The sequence below is a fragment of the Nematolebias whitei genome, chromosome 13 (assembly GCF_014905685.2).
Source record: "Nematolebias whitei isolate Nwh7 chromosome 13, NemWhi1, whole genome shotgun sequence".
NCBI lineage: Eukaryota > Metazoa > Chordata > Actinopteri > Cyprinodontiformes > Rivulidae > Nematolebias > Nematolebias whitei.
Window position 1 is genome coordinate 13572883 of NC_056510.1, and position 22210 is coordinate 13595092.

Consider the following 22210-nt stretch of genomic DNA (forward strand, 5'->3'; position numbering starts at 1 on the left):
AGCTCAAATAGCCTTGTATTCTGACTGAGAACTTTTTTAAATGGCAACCACACTATAGTGTGCATTTATAGCTCTTTTTTTTTTTTTTAATTTGTAGGATGTTTTTTGCTTGCAAACAAGGGTTTTAGTCACCATGTCTGTGCATGTTGTAGTCGATGGTTTTCTGGAATTTTCTGGAGATTTTACACAAATTGATTTGGGCAAAATGATAAAATTCTCATGAACGCAACTCTAAGACAATCTCAGTTCCTCATTAAAAAGCTAGGATTGAAAGGCGATGGTTTACTCAAATCAGTTGGTTCCTTCAGTGGTGCAGGAGCAGGGATGTACTGAGACAAGTAAAGGCATGCAGAGGGCATGATACACAGCTGTCTCATCATCGCTTGTTGATTGATTATGTGCCCTTGCATTCATCAGGCTGTGAAGACAGTTGGGATTTCATTAGACATTGTTTATGTGTATGCAATAATCAGTTCTTTACAGTTTTTAAATGGGTATGTTCTATTTTTGCCCTTGTCCTAAATCAGCTTGTAGTCTGTGTCTTTGTATATGAAAGTGTTCTTGGTTTCATCCACTACACCAAGCACACACAGATTTTTAGCATTTTATTGCATGCAACTTAGAGTAAAGAAGGAATATTCAAAATATAATCAAAGTAACAAATGTAACCAGTTTTTTTTTTTTTTAACAGTTGAATTTTTCTACAAAAATTAAACTGAAAAAGAAAAATAGGGTAAACTGTAATTATGCAACCGGGCCACTACAGTAACAAGATGGATGGCAATTTCAGAGATAACCAGGCCCATACTGTAGGTCACAGGCTGAAGCAAATATTCTTCCTGAGATTCATTACTGTCCTTGGCCAATATGGACAAGTGTAGCAACTCTCATGAATAAATAAGACGAGTAATGGATGAAAAACGCTTGTTCAAAAGGTTAACAGCTTCTAAAAAAAGGACAAGCATTTGTCATTGCTGCCTTTCTAGGGGGTCAAGATGGCCAGCAACAAATCAGCCATTCAATTCAAATCCTGGTTTAAATGCTAACAACAACAACCCTCCTGGTTGTTCATTTACTTTGACCTACTATATTTAATATTAATGACTGCATTATTTAAAATGAACCTACACATTGGTGCAGGTGCTCCAAGCATGAAGGTTGTGGATTCAAATCTTGGAATCAGCCTTTCTGTGTGAACTTTTCAATTTCTCCCAGTGCATGGGTTTTCTCCCACAGTCATGCGTGTTAGGTTAGCTGGTCTTTCTAAACTGATGAGAATTTAGGCTTGCAAGGCTGTTTGTCTCACAGGCCCTTTTGTTGGTCCTGTGACTGACACAACCTGTTCAGGCTGAAGCTTTCCTCCAGTCTTGTTATTGCTGGGTCACACTAACTTATATTAATAGACCTGTTCCAGTTCATCACTGGGCTGGCACAATCAGACTGGCATGTTGAAATGCACCGACCATTTTAGTAGATGCACCTTAAAAAGCATGTAAAGACAGATAAAATGTAATTTTATTACAGAAAAAAGAGCTAAAACAATTAACTAACTTAGTCTAATTTCTGCTACGCTACAGTAGCTGCTTAAATCCCTTTGTCTCTCAGAGAAGAAAAGAAGAGCGTAAACCATAAGGTGAAAATATGGACCAAAGTGAATCTCAGATGAAAAACAATAGTGTATTTTTTGTGATCCCTTTAGGAAACGGTAAATGGTAAATGGACTGTATGCCTTTTTATCTTATCAAGATACTCAAAGTGCTTTACACTAAAATCTGTGCCCCCATTTACCTTTTCATACAACACTCTACTAGATCTATAAAAATCTAATTGAACAAATAATTTTAAAGAGACTAATCAGTGCTTTAGATCACATTCATACACTGATGGGACACACATCAGAGTCAATGAGGGGCTCAGTGTCTTGGCCAGGGACACTTGGGCATGTTTCTGAATTTGCTCATATTAACATTATTGCATAATAATAATGTGTATGTATTGTCATCATTGTATGTTCCCATACAATGGCAAAATTGGCTCTCTGCATTTAATCCATTCACCACCAGGTGGAGCAGTGGGCAGCTATTGAAAACACCAGGGGAGCAACTGGGGATGGGGTGTCCTGCTCAGAGACACCACGAGGTGTGCAATGGCTGGGGATCGAACTCAGGACCTTCAGGTCCCGAGTCGGCTGCCATGCCTCTACAACATATGTGTCAAACTCAAGGTCCAGGGGCCAAATATGGTCCTCGTTGATATTGTAGTGAACCAGATGACCTCAAATCTACCAGATGGACAGAGACTGTTATTTCCATTGATCTGAATAAGTCTGGGCCATCTGATGACTTTCTTTCTTGAATTAATCAAGCAGAAAAGACAATTCTTTATAATCATTACTGTCTTACAAATGTTTTGATAATCAAATTGTGTTAGTTCACTCAATGCTTATAGGTTGAAAAGAACTACTCATCTTTATTTTACATAAACAGTAAGTAATGATTTTTATTCCTCATTCCAAGAAGAAATCACCTGAATAAGCATTCCTTGATTTTCTGTCTGAAATGAGTCAAGTCGTAAGTATGTGAAAGGTTGGTTTTCGGTCAACTAAAATGTTTACCGAGAAAAATGTCATGTTTAAACTTTTTCAGAAGATTACCAAGAGTTGACTCCACGAAGTCTGCTGTTGCTGCAATAATCTTTTCTGTATGTGAAAACAAATTTCCTTCTCTGACCTCGACCGTTGATAAACACCTTACGTCAAAACCACTCCTCTTTCTGGTCCTTCCACGAATCAGAAAGCTCTAAATTGAACAGGAAGTCGACCCAAATAAAATGTGGCAACTTCCCAGTTCATGTTAGATTGAGATTGAGATTGAGAGTGCAGCCGGTTCTGAAAGTTTCAGAGCAATGAAGAGTCCAAGAGAGCAATGAAGAATCCAGAGGTTTTTGGGATTATAATTCTGTTTTGAGCTAACTACGCACGACTCTCTGAAGGGTTGGTAGTTCTCGACGGAGACGCTGAAACGAGTCAGAAAGGAACTACTCCGACGCTGATTCATCATCAACAGGTAGATGGTTCTATTTTGACCAAGTGTACCGTGAGAAGCTGAGATCGGACGGAGCGTGCAATTTCTGGTTAAACAGATTAAATTTCCCTCACATATTTCCTCTGTAAGATAAATCTCAATTTACTCTTAAACTCACCTCTCTCTCATAAATCAGTGCAGATATTTTTAGAAATATCTGAAGCAAAGTCCTCAAATCACCGCCGAGTGATTTGAAGTTCATTATTTGTGAAACTGTCTGTTATTATTTTCATATTTTGCCAAATTAATGTAAATGTTTGATGTTAAACTTTGATTCTGAAAATAAATGATTCCATTCATTTGATGGGTCAAAGGTAATAACGTCTCTTGTTCGCATTCCTTTAAATTCAATGCACGGCATTACACAGTCAGAAAGATGAAGAACTCGTGAAAAGTATGCATAAATATATATCCATATATTTGTCATACAACAAGTGACACGTACCTCACGTGACTCACTACAATATATTATCTGGCCCCCAAGATGTTATTTTAAATGTAAAATACTTTTATCACTTTTTTTCAGTAATCTTTGATTATGATGTCAAAAGTGTAACAGAGAATGCCAAATGAGACCAATCTTGTTGAGAAACCTGCAACCAAGAAAAGATGTTGGGTATCTAATTTGAGTTAATGTAGATTCTGAAACTGGCCCTTAGTTTGAAAAAGGTTTTAATTTTGGCCCCCTTTCGTAAATGGGTTTGACACCATTGCTTTACACCATCTCGGCCCCCAAGTGCATCAACCGACATAAGTATATTTTGATTTAATATATAGACATAAGAACAAGTTAAAGACTGAGCATTCCTTCAAGGAATGCACCTGCCTTTCATGCCAGCATTTTGGCGGTGGACAATTCCAGCAGGCATGTGGCCAAATAATACTGAAACTAGACTATAAACTAAGTATAAGGTCATACATGAGACCTTGCCTCATCAAAATGCACAAACCCAACATTTTCTTTCTTAGAACCCCAAACACAAATCAAACAAGCTTCGTAAAAAAATAAAATAAAATAAAAAAAAACTTACTGTTCTGCCAATTTTATCGTGTGTTAAACTTGAATCTACATTTTTGCTTTTATACGTTTCCTCATTGAACTTTTTGTAAGGTCACACGTGTTGATGGTACTTTGAAGAAAGTTGTCCTTAACACCAAGTTTAGTTCAATTTTAGCCCCCAATTTTTGACAGTGCATTATCAGTACAAGACATACACCTACCAAAAACAGCACTTATTAACGTGATGGATTAGTCCACAGATCTGGTACCAGACTCTAAATGACTAAACAAAACACTACAGAAAATGTACAAGTCAGTAAAGGAATTTACTAGAATATCTAAAATTTTGCAGAGTAAAGGTTTTGAGATGTGAACCTGCACACTCAGCTTATGTGGAGTTCAAAGAAGGTGTTCAAACAGAGCTGCAGGCTGAAAGACAAACAGGGTCGATTATTAAGTCGTTAATCTTTGGGATTTATTGGATCAAGAGTGACAGAGGCACCTGCAGTCAATCAATCTCGATGTAATCTTCTCAAGCAAACCTTGTGAAGCATCACTCATTACAATTTGCCTCCATGAGACTCCACCCATGTGCACACCAACCAGTCGTACCCCACACCCTCCACAATCCTGTCCCATTGAAAGGCTGCTCACTTAAGTACCACAATGTCCGGTTTTTGGCATTATCCCTTAAAATACATCTTTGACACAGACGTGGTTGTATACCAAGCACAAAGCAACTAAAACCAAAAATGTCAGAATCGAAGTAATGATTTCAAACCCCATGTTCCACTTTATGATAGCATAACAATCCATAACCACCTCTCACTTCACATCATAATAGGCTGTGTGTTCTTAAAGGTATTCTGTTTTTGTGCAGATTTATGGATACCCTGCAGAGTCCTTTTCACCCTCCCTGTGACCCAGACCTGCCTTGGTAGATCAATGGAACAGCATGAGGTTGGGTTTTTAATTGAGCTGTCCTGAAGGGCAGGGGATGTTTTAATGAGCCCCGGTCCTGTTTTCATCCTGACCTTTGAGGTTCTTCTCCACAGGTGTCAATCCTCTAACTTAAAACGAATGTATAGGCTTGTAGGGTTACCCCAGAGGCTTTTACTTCACCAAGCTTCTCCGCAGAGACTGACATTTATAACTAGATCTAACATATCCAGGTAGGTGTTTTTTTTTTTTTTTTAATGTTATCAGCCAATTTGATGTACTTCTTCTCAGTGTTAAAAAGAACTGCATGTTTAATGGTTATAAAAAATGTACAGGTAAGAACATGAATTCACATCAAACGGGCAGCTTGTGCCATTTAGAGGCCCAGACTAATGTCTTGAAGTCTTGGTTTGATATGGGTCAGGAAGTACTGATACATTTCAAAACTGTTTTGCTATTAAAGGCTAAAGATTAGAAATTGTATAAATTATATAATTTGAAAGGGCAGCACGGTGGCACAACTGGTAGAGCTGCTGCCTCTCAGCGAGCAGGTCCCTGGTTCAAACCCCGGTCCAGGGGCCTTTCTGGGTGGAGTTTGCATGTTCTCTCCGTGCATGCGTGGGTTTTCTCCGGGTGCTCCGGTTTCCTCCCACAGACCAAAAACATGCATGTTAGGCTGATTGGTAACTCTAAATTGTCCCTAGGTGTGAGTGAGAGAGTGAATGGTTGTTTGTCTCGTTTGTCTCTATGTGGCCCTGTGATGGACTTGCGACCCGTCCAGGGTGTACCCCGCCCCTCGCACAGTGATTGCTGGACATGGGCACCAGCAACCCCTGTGACCCAAAAGGGAATAAACGGGTAAAGATAATGGATGGATGGGCTTAGGTGTCCATTCACTTATTTTCTTGGCCCGTTTTACCTCTCTGGGTTGCCAGAAGTTAGCACATACCCCCAGCGGTCACTGTGCAAGAGGTGGACTACATCCTGGAGTCTGGACAGGCCACAAGTCCATCACAGGGCCACACAGAGACAAGCAGTCAACCATTCACACATTTAGGAACAATTTGTAATTACCATTTAATCTAACATGTATGTTTTTGATCTGTAGGAGGAAACCAGAGTACCTGGAGAAAACTTGGGGTGCATTCACACCAGCCTTGCTTAGTCCGCTTTAATCAAACTTGAATATGTTTTCCTAGAAAGTCTGGTTGGTTTAGGAAGGTGTGAATGTGAAATTGAACAATGATGAGGACCAAAAAAGTGAACTCTGCTCTGCCTAAATATCTAGGTCTCAGTTTGGTTGAAGTGAACTCAAATGTGTTGTGAATGCAAGCGGACTGGAGACCGCGCCAAAGGCAGGAAGTGGACTACAGCGCAAGGCATTCTGTGTAAATTCAACCAACACAAACATGCATTTCTCATACCTCATACGGAGCCGTCTCAGCCACCTTGTGTGAAAAACAACATTCTCTATGGTCCTCTGCCTCATCTTCTGCTCATGCTGAGTCCATTGTTGGAAAGTGTTTGTTTGGCACATGTGCCACAGGCAAAACAGAAATCCTAAAACCACAAAAATTTGAAGCCACTCCATTTTTACAGAAGTAAGTTGTGCTCAGTGTCTTCTTCAGAGGTTTTCATGTTGTTTCCTTCAGTAATTCTTGGTGCAGTGCCACCACAGGCGAGGGGGGGAACAGGTTGGCTCAATTGACAGTGCAGTGTGAATGTGAACCACACCCGCTGAAAATTTAAACAAATGTTCCGAATTTTAGTCCCCAATTGAACCAAGTCAACCGGACGATCAGGTGTGAAAATGACCACATGCACAGGGAGACATGCAAACTCCACCCACTCAGAGAGGCCTCAGGTTGGGAGGCGATCCTGCAGCAGCTTTAACCACTGCACTGCTGTGCTGCTCATAAATCAGCAAAGTTGATCAACACAGTTCATCTTTCTAAGATGTCTAAGGATCAGAGGAGGGAATGTGATATTGTTTAGATCCAAATAGTTTTCAATTAATGGTTGTTGTTTTTTTTTTCTTTCAGCTGCTCCTTTCAAAAGGGATTGCCCACAGCAAGCAAGCTCACAAAATATGAGGCTTTTTTTTTATGTCAGATGCCCTTCCTGATTCAAGGTTCTTTATTGTCATTCGCATCACATGTGATACATGAGGTGGAACGAAATTGTGTACTCAAGGTCCCTGCAGTTACACCACAAAATAGCAAAAAAATATAAAGTATAAGAAGAAACAGTATATAAGGATCTAAGCTATACACTAAGATATACGCTAAACACGAATAATGCAAAACCACGTATATTAAACAGCAGCCTGAACACGAGGCTGTAGTGAGATGGGTATGATGCAACCTGGGCTCAAACCTGAAGCCTTAGGATTAGAAGAACATGGTGGGTTTCTTCCTACATTTTAAAACATGTTAATTGACAAAGTAGGTGAGTGTGATAAACAGTCCTTGCCTCTTGACTGCTAGAAATGAGCACCAGCCACCAGAACTATTAACAGTAAGTAAAGAAAATAGATGAATACCCGAACCTTTATTAACATTTCTTACCTTACTTTTTGTATCTACCAAACTTTTCATTGTTTTACTGTGCCCTTCTAATATTTTTCCTACTTATTTTTCAAAGTTAGAGATGTACGCTTAATTTACTGAAACTAAACGCACAAACATTAAGCATTTAAGTTCGTATTGCTTAAACACAACTTATGTGAATTTATTGCACACATTTTGTTTTGAATCTTGGCCCATCTGCACAGACAACAAAGAAACATTCCTCCTAACATAATTATTTTTTTAAGTTATGCATGTCAAATACTGCAAACTTTCCATAACCCGATGCAGTTGAAAAACAAACTATAGTATTCAACATGAAAGCATGATGCAAGCTTATCCTTCACTGCTGGCAGAGTGGGGAACTGAAACATGCAGAGATAACTTGATATATATATATATATATATATATATATATATATATATATATATATACACACATACATACATACATACATACATATTTCCAAGGATATTTTTGTCAGTGACATTTAAACCTTGCATGAGAAAACAGAACCAGCTCCTTTTGTTGGTTCAGTCAACTTGAGGCTGTTGCAGTCGGTGTGAAATAACCAACACGCTCCAAAACATCTGTGTTAAAACCAAACAACCGACTCGATGAAGTGTTTAAAGGAGAAATGTGACTGGCTCCCTGAACGAATGAGTTACCTCAGATGAGAGCTGCTGTCACAAAACAGTACCTTCATCTGGGTGCAGTCATAGTTTAGCTAGAGTTACTTTGTAGGTAACTGAAGATTTTAACATTGTAATTATAGAAAGCCTCATTATAAAAGCATGATTTTAAACTTACATGTTATCACATGTGCTGGTAATATGGGAACGGTAAAATAAGTATCTTTAATTTACTGTCTGAAGAGTCTGTCCAACACTATTAGTTTTGCAATATTCAATAATAATAGTGAATAGCAACAGTAACTGTGTTAATGATGGACTCCAGATTTTTTTACAGTGTACAATAATCAGTACATATTTTACATTTATCACAGCTTTTTTTTCTGCAGACACTGTTGTTTTATTACATTGTACCAAATTGGAATAAAATACATTTGTTTTCATGGTAAACAAACACAATTACAAAATACTGTACACCCTTTTTGTCTGTTAAACTTTCAAAGCTAAACAGTAAAATGAAAAACAAATATCCCTCAAAAAGAAAACCTACTGTAGAGAGGAAAATTTTGACCCAGCTGGTAGGATGACAGGTGTAGCATTTAACAATTTGTTTGAATAGGCCTCTTTTTTTTTTCTCCTGGAAATGCCAGTACCTTGTCAGTATTCAGTCTTTGAAGTGACATTTCTCACATTAAGTATGTGATCCAGTGCCGTAGGTTGCTGTGGCTAAAGCAAAGCAGTGATTACTGAACCAACCACAAAACACAGCATCCTGCAGAATCTGACCTGACAAGACAGAGAAAAGGCCAAATGGGAAAATCTGACAGTGTAATAATAATAATGTTATTTGTTTGATCATTTTTCCATCTTGAGTCTAATAATTTTCTCCAGATTATCAACTCACAATCAATTTTAGTCACTATATTTTTTTGTTTTTATGTCTTAAAATTAAGTTGCTTTTGGCAAATGTATGACAAAAGCCACACATCTGACCGTACTGTAAATGTGAACTATGCTGCATTAACATTAGAGAATGTGTAGAAGAATCAGAATCAGATTTATTATCATTGCACCGAGATACGAGAACATGTACATGCAGTCGTCCGGAAGATGGATGGAGTGCACGAAGCTGCTACTGCACTGAGCGCAGCCTTCTTATCCTTATCAGATAATAATCTTTGATAGGTAGGTAGGTAAATGTATTTAGCATTTAGTGCAGTGTTGCAAACTTTTAAAAATAAATCTAGCATATAACACTTTAAAAATCAGTGCTTAATTGAGCTGGATGATCCTGCTGGAACAAGATCCGGGAACTCCCTTATTTTGACAGGACGCGTTCCGGTAACTGTTTGCTTGGATCCGGTAACTCTCAGGCTTACTAATTAAAAAAAGTTATGAACAAATATGACTGCCTTGAATGAATAAAAATTATACTGGATATGTAAACTGAAAATAATTGCATAAACACTAATTTTAAACACAAAAGCCACTTACAAGCTTCTTACTAGCCCATACGTGCCCTTTTAAGTGAGCATTTTCGACTCTACCCTTAAAAAAAATCTCCACCCGTAAAAGTCCAGTCATGGCACAATTTTATTAAAAACTCAAAAATAGAATTAAACAGCATAACAACATTGCAAATCAGTTCAACAGTTTAAGTGGGTTATTAATAAAATTTTGATTATTAAAAATACAATGAGAGAAATGTTTGATGTGTATTAATCACATCACGTATCAAAACAGCGGCACTAATTTGTCAAAATAATAGCTAGGACGCTTGAAAGAAGCGGAGTGATTACAAATGTAGGTAAAGGTAATGTTTAGCAACCTGTTAAAATACACTTAAATGCAGGAAACCGCATCTACTTTATTCAAAATTTTCTGGGGGAGCACACCCACCTCGCCCGCCCACTATTTGCATTCCAGCAACGATCGGTTTACAAATTAAGCCCTAACCAATACTTTTGTATTGTTGTGCATTTATAAACGATTTTCTATCGAGACATTCATTACACATTTTTATGGCAAAAAAGTATCATTTTATTTCAGACTGGTGAAAAATACAAAACTTTTGTTAACACAACAACCTAAAAGGCTCATTGTCTTTACATTAGCCTGAGATGGGGTTTTAAATCAAGCCCGCTGTTTTTTTTTTATTTTTTAGAAAAAACAGAAAACGTTCTTCCTTTCACATTGTCCTAACAGGCAGCACAGTGGAAGCAGCAGCAGGAGCCTGCTCAGACTTTTAGCATGTCCTGCCCCCGCACTAAGTGCTCTGAAATCTTTTGGCAATTCTCACACAATCAATGCTTTTTCGCCCATTCAGGAAAATTGACTTGAGGCATAAGATTTTATGTCTACAAGTGGACAGGTGTATTGATTAAAACAAATGTGTGTCCCTTCGGTCTGTCAAATGAAAACTAAGGCTGAAATGTTAGTGGTAAAGACAAACTATTGAAAGTAGCAATGACAGAAAAAACTTTTAAAAGAAAAACAAAAGTTGGCACTCTGAAAGTAGCCAGCTCCTTTTAGGTTTGATGACTTTCATAATACTTTGGACAGAGTACTAGAGTGATCACAGCAGAAACACTGGCAGAACTTACACTTTTCTGTTTAAATGACAAACCATTACCGGTAAATGTATTCAGCAGCATCTTGGTTTTTTTTCTATCAAGACATTATCATGATATTGTTCTCAGTACCACGGACAATGTGGGACAACAGAGACATTTGTCAAATGTTTGTGTGTGAATAAACTTTATGGGTGCAAATTCAGAAGTACATGTCCTGGAAGAGGTTTTGTCCCATTTCGATGTACGCCTCCTTTTCCTGCACAGACATCTGCTCCACCAACTCGGGCCTTTGGCTCACCTCCCTGTACGAGAACGGCCGACCGCCCACCATCACCATTGGCTCATCCCCCACCTCCTCAAAGTCATCCTCATCCTCTTCCTCATCCTCCTTGTCAGCGCGATGATGAGAGGCTGTGGCAGTTGGAGGACCCGGCGGAAAATCGTCATCTGATTCACTGGTGTCGCTCTCTGAGTCACTTGCATTAGCTGTGGCGGAGGCAAGACCCCTGGCAGCAGCACTCACTCCACCTCCACCTGCTCCTGTAGCACCCCTCTTCTCATGGATGAGCAGGGCACGCATCACTTCCTCATTTTCATCTGCCTGACCCAACCCATGACCCGTTGTTCCATCCAGGGCTCTGGGTAAAGCCTCTCCACCTGTGGAAAAAAGGTTGCTTATTAAAAAAAATCAATATTCCTTGTGATCTTAAGGCTTAGAACAACACAGACAAACATAACCCTTAGTTTAATCTCTCAGGTAAAAAAAAAAAAAAGGTACTTCAATGGGAAAACAGGGTGGGCAAACAGCAAAACAAAAGTTTTATTGAAAATTATTATTTCCGTATTTTTCGGCCTATAAGTCAGTTTTTTGCATAATCTGCATGCCCTGCGACTTGTACAATAAAGAAACTTATTTATGTTTTTTTTCCCATATTTATAAACCAAATTTGGCTGAGACATGACCATTTTCATTCATTCTGACACTGAACATATTGAACACTACAATTTTCAGCCACTAGATGGCACTCGAGTAGTAGGACATGCCGTTGTGTCATGTAGTAGGTAAAAGTGGCTATTAATGACACAATCGGCTTGACATAGTCCGCCACCTTCGTCGAGCTCCGGGATTATCCCTGGAGCTAGGCGTAGGCGATATGGCTCAAATATAATATTATGATATTTCTGAGTATTCTGACGATAACAATACATTTTGTGATAGAACCCAAAAAAAAAAGAAAAAAAGAAATCAGTTATTCATTTGACAAAATTAACATGTTGCTTTGCAGTATTATATAAAAACAAACAAACAAAAAAAACAAGGGTTATTTTTACTGAAATTACTTTATTTAGTAAAAGTATTCAGTCTTCAAGTATAAAACTAACAAAAGATCCTTCTGTTATTTAGATTGAAAAAGTCTGCACAAAATATAGATCAACAAAATCCACCACAAAAACTAAAGTGGAGGTGAAGTTTCCCAAAATAACACCTGCCTCTTTTCTTGGTCCATGGACATGTGGAACTCAAGAGACACTGTTGAGCTGTGCATGTTTGTACCGACAGTTTAGAGCAGGGGAGCACCCGCGAGCTGCACCCGCGAGCTGCACCCGCACCGGCAGCAGAGCGCGGGGGGGGGACACAGACACACACCGAGCTGTGTTTGTACAGACAGTTCAGAGCTGGGTGGAAAGACAGCTGAAACGCGAGTTGTTTGTTTTTAGCTTTTTAGCTAGCTAGCATTGCACATAACTAATTAGCGTTACGCCAGTACTGACAGGTGGAGAGGGGGGTGCGCAGTTCGGTTTGGTCATTCAGCTCGCTCGATTCTGTTAACGGGACGGGGCGCCCTGCTTGTATAATAGTAGGGAAACACTGACATACTTACGTCATAAAATTAACATATTTATTTTCCCAGGCAAGCTTTTTTTACTGGTATTATTGTGAACGATATGATATGGCCCAACCCTACCTGGAACAACTGTCAAATTAGCTTCATTTCACTGCACCACCTGGCAAAATGCAGCTAATTTGACCATTAAAGTGCATGTATTAAGTAAAAGTTCAACTGAGACACATCTTTGCTATAATTTGAGCAAACAATTGTTTTTAAGTGTTAATTTTGTTAAATTCTCGTTAAAGTCCTCCCGTGCATGCTCCCGCGGCCGCCATTTGGCAGCCAATCGATTTTTGACACATCGACCCACATTTCCAGGTTGTCAGTGGTGACGCGTAACAAATGCGACGTATCAGCAGTGACACAATAGATGTGACTTATATGGCGAAGCAAAGTACTTTTGTTTTTTTTTAACACTTTATTAGACATCTTTGGACTGATGTGACTTATATGGTGGTGCGACGTGTACGGTGGAAAATACGGTATATAAGAATTACTTATTCAACTTTAAAAACAGATGAGTTCTAGCCATTATCACAAAATTAACCTTGTCCAAAAAATGTATTATTTGTTTAATTAATAAACTGGTTTTATAAACTCCTTTTACCCTGTCAATAAATAAATAAATAAATAAAACTAATATCTGCTCAGTGACTGCCTTCATTCAGCAGATTTGACGTTCTTAAATCATTACATTTTGTTCCTTTCCTTTTTGAAGACGAAAACACACCGGAAAAAAAGGACAAACTTGTTTTTCTCTCTGCTGCCACAACTTTTAACTTCCAGTATCAAATTTTAAGCATTTAATTGAATTAAAGATTATAGTACTAGTGTAAACTGTGCAAAGGAGAGTAAAGTGTTATGCATTTGCCATTTCCAATTAATGCAATACTTTGGAAAAGCTCTTTTAAACTTGTAAACAAAATGTTATAATCAGATGTCATTTGTGTATTTTTCCAAGCCATGCAGGTCAACAAGTTCATGACAAACAGATGCAGAGGCTTACCTTTGAGAAGGGCTGTCTGGAACAACTAATGTATGTCATTTCCACAAGAACTGATTCTCCTAATGAGCAATTCTTGCTCAGCCATAGTCTAATCAAGCCTGATTATTTCAATTAGGCAATTATGCTACAATGAAAGTCTGACCAGGTTTGATTGCCACATGCCCATGGGTAGAGAAACAATGTCAGCATGAGATGGCTTCCTGAAGGACTATTCTGACAGACGGAGATGACCTTAGTTACCCATAATCGTTTGGCTTTACTTCTGTGACCTTTAACTTTAACTTGCTCTCTTTCTTTAAAAACAAAACAAAATTGTGGCTTCTGAATTGTTTTTGTCACAGTCCACTTCATGTTCTTCATAGCGCATTCTTAAAAAAAACATGTATGGTAATTACAAGAATCACTCCAGTTAAAAGGAGCCAAATATTGGTCAACAGTATTCAACAGCATGCTGTTTAGAGTTTAAAATATTTAATTAGAGCAGTTAAATTTGGTGAGGTTTGTTTGTATTTTGGTTAAAATGTCTATGAAATAATGCTTTGGATGAATGATTAAAATACAAACTAGACAATTTATGCCAAAACCGTTTAAAGGTTACTAATGTGAAAATATAGCAATACTGTGGGGGCATTCAGGTTTGAGAAATATTTTTTTTCTTACAACAATTTTGATCTAAAGATCTGAGCAAATTTAAAAAAGTGATTAATAAAATTTCAAAAGTCTCAACAAGACATGTTTAAATAGCAAAGCACATAAACTAATTATTTGGTTTCTGAGTAAGAATCCATGTACAAAAATATACAACCTGATCACAACAAACACAAGTCTTACAACAATATTATATAACGTGACTTGAGGAACAAGTGCCATAAGTGAGCAAGTCTGAACTTTGTCATTATATTTATGAATTTCAAAAGGTGCAACAACACACGCACACAAAAACAAGTTTGAATGCAACTCACTAGGCTTAAAAACAATAAAATTCTACACAAAAAATGATGTGACGGCAAACCATTACATTCAACTGCTCTCATCTACAAACATCTTATCAAACTGTACTGACCAAGATTCATGTAAGGGCAAGAAGAGGTACCGGTGTTTATGTTTATTAAAAAAAGTTATAGATTAATGTTTTTTTTTCCAATAAAGAAAGTATGCCACAACAAAAATGTAAAAATTGACTTGTAAAATATAAGGCAAGAAACATGTTACTTACGGTTATTGAGGGTTTCGGGTTCACTATAAGCACCCTGCACTGTGCTCTGGGTCAACCAGACAGGTTGATCCTTAGGTGCCTTGCTCTCATTGACCTGTTTCTGTTGCTCTTCATGCTCCTCCATACTGATAACCACATTCTGAGTGTACAAATCAGCGTAGGCTGATCCCTTGTTAGACCAGGCTTCACGATGCGGTCCGCCTGCAGCGTTTGCTCCAGAGGCTGCAGCACGTTCGCGACTGGAGAGGAGAGACAACAATATCCAATTTAAAGCTATTATATAAACAGCTATGAAAAAAATGCCATCAATTTAGGATTACAACTCCATTGTGGCATAAGGAGTTGTAAAATGATGATAAAACAGCTTCTAACACTAATGCTACTCAGTAATTGTGAACTGAATTTATTTTCAGGGATTCATGAAGTGAGCCAAAAGATGCTTTCTGTCTGAGGTGATAAGTGGCACATAGCTGTGAGACTTGAAAGGAACTGACCTCTGTTTGAGAGCAGGGATCTCTGCAGGCTCAGGCTCCAGCAGGTCATGAGACAAGTTAATGTCTTCAGTCTCGCGTAGGAGTGCGTAGATGGGCTCAATTTGCTCATTAAAGCGTGCCACAAGTGTCCTGGCATCAGGACAAACAGATGCATCTTCTTCCACCTCTGTCTGGCAGAATGTGCAACGAAATGTACCTGTGGGTTACAATGAATAAATAAAAGGTGCAAAATAAAACAGACCATGTATAGATAATCTTGAGCCAGGAACACGCATTCTTTAAAAACAAATTGTTCAAAACTAATAACAAAACTTGTATTTCTACCAAAATAATGTATAACCCTGTCTAGATTTGTACACGTTCACTTTTTACGAATAAGAGCTATCTTTTCTGGAAAGGCTGATATGGAGCAAAATAAAAAAAAGACTGACACATGGGACTTCATATACAGTAGTCCCTCGATATTTTGTGATTCAACTTTCACGGACTCAATCTTTCGCAGGTTTCCAGTGTCAGATTGTTCACAACTCACAATTGGTGATGGGGAAAGACAGACCCCACACCCTCCTTTCTCTGCTGTGACAGACAGCCTCAAAATGAAAAAGGAGGGGGCGGGGGGTGTCTGTCTTATACCTGAGTGAGCCGCACTCAGCTGCGCTCAACCACTCTTTATTAAAACTGATTCAGTCTTGTTTTCCCACCTAAGCATTTTCTTCGATATTCTACATTAGTTCATCTGCGCCCCCTCCTTTCTCTTTTCAAGGCTGTCTGTCACAGCAGAAAAAGAGAAAGTAGGGGGCGGGGTCTGTCTTTCCCTGTGTCCCAGAGACACACAACAGGCAGGGATGCAACAGACAGCCTCGGAAAAATAAAGGAGGAGGCGGGAGACTCTGTCTTATACGTGAGTGAGCCAAAAGAGTGGCAAGGACTGTTTAGTTAAAATAATCAAGCATGACCCGAACTGAGCCTCCATGGCCAGCCCACCCCCAGGGCTCAGTAAATATAGCATCAGTCTGTCTGCTCTCTTTCACTGTGCTCTTCTAGAGCATTTAGAGTTTAGAATATTAAGAACATTGCAAGAATGTAGGAAGGGTTTTTAAAGCCTTACAAAATATGTATTTATATAAATACTAAAATAAATATAATGTCCCAACTTTGCTGGTTTTCGCCTATTGCGGAGGTGTCTGGAATGTAACCCCCACGATAAGTGAGGGACTACTGCACTACAGTTATTTCTTGTCTTGTTTAAGGGAAACAAGCATGAGAATATGTTAGATTTTAAACTATATTTTGCAACATGAGTTTTTAAATTTTGTGCATAACAACATGTATTTTGCTAGTTTGGTGTGTGGATGTTGAGTTTGCATATTTTCACAGGAATCTGCTCACTGCTGGTAAACATTTGTTTAGGAATTATTTTATTAATGCGCAACTCGGCAAAAGGTACTGGACTTTTCAACATTTTCTCTTAACTGAATTAATTTCTTCCAGGCAATGTTATTTTTTTTATTTTTTAACACTGCATTATGTATTTGAGAGCAGAATACTGTTTGCAATTGTTCATCACCCTTTGCTTCCAAACAGTAAGAGGAAGCATTTGACCATCTGTTTCTCTTCCTGATCTCTGTTTCAATAATGGGAGCTGTTCCAACTTTAGCACACACCTCATGTCTGTTTAGTCTCTACAGTAAAAGATAATGAGAAAAATAAAGAGTGAGCAGGCGCACATAAACTTCAGCCGGAGGCACATGACTGGGGTGGGCAAGAGAAAGCACCCACTGCTAAACACGAGTAAAGCATGATAATCCCGTCAGTCACTATAAATATACTGAACAAAAACAAAACATAGCACTTTTGTTTTTTGCTCCCATTTTTTATGAGCTGAACTCAAAGACTTAAGACTTTTTCTATGTACACCTACGGCCTTTTTCTCTTCAAATATTGTTCACAAATTTGTGTAAAGCTCTGCTAGTGAGTACTTCTCCTTTCCCGAGATGATCCAGCCACCTCACAGGTGTAGCATATCAAGATGCTGATTAAACAGCATGATAATTGCACAGGTGTGCTTTAGCCTGACCACAATAAAAGACCACTAGTATGTGCAGTTTTATCACAGTACAATGCCAAAGATGTGGCAAATTTTGAAGGAGCGTAGGCCTGTCACGATAAACAATAAATCAATTAATCGTATGATAAATGAAAAATTATCAACCTCATTTTCATTTACCGGCTTTATTGTTTCCTCGTGTCTCTCTCTTTCTACAGAAGACACTGGATGAAAAAAGGCTCAACTCCGGTGCTCTTCACTGACCCCTCCCTTTCTCTTTAAAATCCTTAACCGTCCAAAATTGCGTTTTTTGGATCGTTAAAAACAGCTAAGCTGAGAAGCTAAGCTATGAGCTAAGATAACAGGCCGACCTCGGGGGGGGGGGACCTTTGTCTTCTCAAAGCTCCAAAATTCACGATTTAAACCCATGTCTTTGTGTAAAAAGTTGTTTTTCTCTGCAAAAAGAAGCTGAGAACTTGTTTACTGATTTTTTTTAAACTAAAAGCTTTGTATGAAAAATGCTATGCTAAAGAGCTCAAACCGCACAGAGCGTCCACCATTTTGAGAACTGAAAAAAAGGAGAGAGAGACAGCCCATGGGTCTCCCTCCCTTTTTTCTTAAAGTGACACGTTACTCGCTCCCTCACTATCCATTCTTCGGTTCAAACGGTCTCATATTGCCATCTGGTGGTCAAAAAAGGTATTACACCCAAAACAAATTAACCAACATTTCTTCTTAAATTTGACAATAATTAATAATTATTGCCAAATTTAAAACAACATTATTGTTTATTGCAATAAGTTCTGATACAATTAATCGCCCAGCAAAAATTGGTAATGTGACAGGCCTAAGGGAGCATGCAATTGGCATGCTGACTGCAGGAATGTCCACTAGAGCTGTTGCTCGTGAATTGAATGTTCATTTCTCTACCGTACGCCATCTCCAAATGCGTTTCAGAGCCGTGTCTCCCTTATTTTTCAAGCTACACAGCTCACATGACAGATGGTCAGACAATATTTCCTATTCTCTTTTTTGCTCTGCGATGAGGTACAATAAGTTACTTGCTTAGACATGAACAATAAATGTATTTGAAATGCTTGTGGGACAAACTATACACGCTGCTAAATGACTGGAAATTAGCCTTGAGGCTGGTAGAAAACGTAAGTATTGGTGCATCATAAATAAACCAGTTCCTGTGGAGAATAACAAATGCATGTTTTAAAGTGCAAAAATGTGTTTCAAAAGCCAGTGAGTAGTTATTCAATTAAATAAACTTTACTCTAATCCTGAACAGTAGAGTTTTGCAATGAGCAGTTTTGATGCAGTGTGCACACGCACACTATTCCAAGTAGTTGATAGAACACCTAAATTAATTGAATTACGAAAATGTCATTTAATTCTGCTACACTTTGTTCTCAAACCCTTTTGTGGTTATAAAGTAAGTTCTGTCTGTTTTGCCTAAAGTTTCAGCTCAAAATGTTGATTGTTTTTTTTAGGAATGCTGCTCAAGATGTGAGTATCTTAACCTTTCACATTGTTCTTCTTTAATGGAGTCTGGACAAACAATGTGGTTGAGTTGTTCATGCTGAGGTAATTTTAATCAGCTAATAGTTTTAAAACCTAAGGCTGAACCATTGTTCACTCTAGAAATAACATCAATAGTACAATATAAATAGCATGTGACTTTATTGCTCCTCATTATTATTTATCTACTGACATTATTGTTTTCTCCTGAGTTTATGCGCTGCACAACAATTCCTTTGCACCAAGACCAAGTGTGCAAATTGCAAATTAAGACTTTCAACTTTAATGTGTTATGTGCATGACTGCATAATTAAATTATGAAAAATGAAAATGCTCAAATCAATAACTTTTACTGATGTGAGCGAGTGGAGTGACAGCCATTTGTCTTTGGAAAGCTCTGAAACAGTAAAAATCAGTGTGTGACAGGGATACACAGGCAAACAAATTCAATCATACATTAATTGATGCTGAAAGAAAATAATTAATTCTTACAATTCTTTGAGGTCAAAACATTCAAAATGTTATTCATTTATTTCAATCTTCCTTCTAATTGGGACTCCAGCAAATGAATGAGGAGAAAGCAGAGCCTGCAACTACACCTTTAAGTTTAGTGAGCCTTATTTTGTTTGTTTGTTTGTTTTTTTCACTTTTTATAATCTTTGAGAAAGGAACATATATATTTTTTAATTGCCATTTACCTTCATGTGCTAGAAAATTCACACACAGCTAATTTTAAAACAAAGTAAAATGGAAAATAAGCAAATAAATGTAAAATGACAAAAAAAAACTGCTAGCACGCTTATTTAAATGTCTAAACAATTTTATGATTACTTACATATTAATATAGTGGGAGTGTTTTTTTTTTTTTTTTACTGAAAATGGTGCAATTCCTGGATGTTTCTTTATGGGCACCCTGGCATAAATGAATCTATGTTAAGTTGAGGTTTGACTGCCATCTAGTGGCAAACTGCTCTGCATACAATCAAATTGGTCAAACTGCAGTTTGACATTATCAATTCATTATTTACCCATAAATGGAATGGACTAGATGTCAGCTTGAATATTTAGTGAGCAGATTATCCCTCCACCATACTGTCGATCTTACTCCCCATTGGGTAAATTTACACAAGAGCCACAGTATGGCTGATGTGAAATACACACTGTAATGTCACATGCAGAAAGTCAAGATACACATTCCAACAAGTGACGAATACCTGAATAGGAGGAGTTAACAAAATGTTAGGCGGAAACTTAATTAGTTTATGGTTAATTAGTGAGCATCAAATGAGTATACGGAACATGTTACTGAAGAAAAACAAGTTAGAACTAAATGATCATCAAAACAAGTCATCACCTGAGCTGTGTGCTAGGAGTGTATATAAAATACAACACAAAAAAAATGCCATTGTCCACATTTCATGTTTGATAGCAGTGAATTTACTGACATTCACTGTCTGATTTTTCTTAAAAAAAATAAATGTCCACTCCCCACTTAATACAAACATCTGCTTACAAACATGTGCAATTCTTTGATATATGAATATAAATAGATAAGATAAACAGACAGATAGATAAAATGTATGATTAAGTGATCTATTAGGAAAAAAGTTGTGTTCAAATATCAGTAAATCTAAACAACCATAGTCAAGTTAAGCGTCTGCACTGTCCTTTTTTAACACATAAGCAACACTATAAAAATTTGAACTTGAATTGTTAAGTTTCCACAAAAATGTCAAAACCCTTTCTACTTTTCAAACTTAATAAGGAACAACACAACCAATGTCCCAAACATGGTTTGTGCTTAACGTTTACCTGTCATAGGATCAAAAAGCTGATTAGCCTCCAGGTCGGTGAAGGTGGAGAAGCAGCAAGGGCACCTGAAGGAGGCACGACTGGTAGAGTCTCGTTCGTCTGTCTCAATGCGCCGTCGCATGTGGTCCAGTTTATACTTTACCACATTGACCAATACCCTTTAAAACAATAAAAACAACTTACTTGTAGTTCACAAAAGCAATTGTTACTGTCAAATCCAATGTTATTTTTTTTATAAAGAACTCATAAAACCTGTAGTTAATAAAATAGTAGTTGTGCCGTGTTGTCTTGCCATCAGGAGCTGTCTCTACTCTCATGCGGCACTTAACAAACTTGTCAGCTTTCAGAGTGTTGAGCACAGAGCGAAGCTGTTTCCGGTCAAACTTGAGCAGCTCCAGCATGTCCTCCTCTCGCACGCATGGGTTACGTATCAGCACATCTAGGGCCAAGGCATGTTCTATACCATAAAATCCCCTCACGACCTGCTTGGCGAGCCTCTTCAGTGATGCAGGGACCTCGGTAAGAAGCTCTGGTTCAATCATCCTGGAACTATGGAGAAAAATGAGATTTTGTAAAATACTGAAAGTCTTGTTTTCTTGGGTAAATAAATAAATAAGACAGGAGGCTAGGTAAAATAATGACGTAAACAAAGTCTTATCACTAAGATATAACAATTTATTAAAAAAAATATATTGTAATCAACTTCTTAAGTTTTGCATTTTATTCTATCTTGTAAATATTTGTATTTAATGTGTTTTTATTTTGCTAATTTCTTAGTTTTTGTTTTAAAAGTTTGGACTTTTGTATTGCTAATTATAGCATTTTTCATCTTAACCAAGAAGGACTGAGAATTAGCTGTGGGTTAGGAGTCCTAAATGTAATAGTTCAGTTGTATTCTCGTAACTTTTTTAAAAAAATTCCCCCATCTTCATGATGCAAATATATTAATTTCATAGGGATTATGATTGATGAGTAAAACCTGATAAAAAAAAAAAAAAAAAAGCTTATATGATCAGGTACAGCACGAAGCTAATTTATTTAGCACTTCTAAATTTAATTTGCTTAATTTAGCTACGCTGAAATACTAATCAAAGACGCAGATATACATAATAAAGCATGTTAAGTCTTATTATTAGTCTGTATACACCAGTTTACCTGCTGGTTACTGCACTGCTCCACTAAAGGCTTTTTTGAATGATGTTGAATCTGGTGCTATTTCTAAACAAGTTTATCCCAAAATAAAGATTAGTCTTACCCGTGTCTCTGTTTCTTCGTTAAAAAAAAACACACCTTACGCCATTTCAAACTAACCTTTCTTGATCGTTTTGTCAAATAGAAACAGAGCTAAAACGCACACTAGGCTTTAGCTCCTCTGAATAGTTAAGCTATTAGCTTAGCTAACATGCGATACGAGCTGTTTATAA

The 22210-nt window shown here is 37.7% G+C and overlaps 1 protein-coding gene across 1 annotated transcript; it reads right to left on the reverse strand.

The window, feature by feature from the left end:
* Positions 1–10133: 10133 nt before the first annotated feature.
* gtf2e1 (general transcription factor IIE, polypeptide 1, alpha) lies at positions 10134–22196 on the reverse strand. Its single transcript, XM_037686346.1, has 6 exons — positions 22042–22196; positions 21039–21335; positions 20787–20944; positions 15404–15599; positions 14910–15148; positions 10134–11452 (listed from the first exon to the last, which is right to left on the reverse strand). The coding sequence occupies exons 2-6, from the start codon at positions 21326–21328 to the stop codon at positions 10995–10997; spliced, it is 1341 nt and encodes a 446-aa protein (XP_037542274.1). The 5' UTR covers positions 21329–21335; positions 22042–22196; the 3' UTR covers positions 10134–10994.
* Positions 22197–22210: the final 14 nt, after the last annotated feature.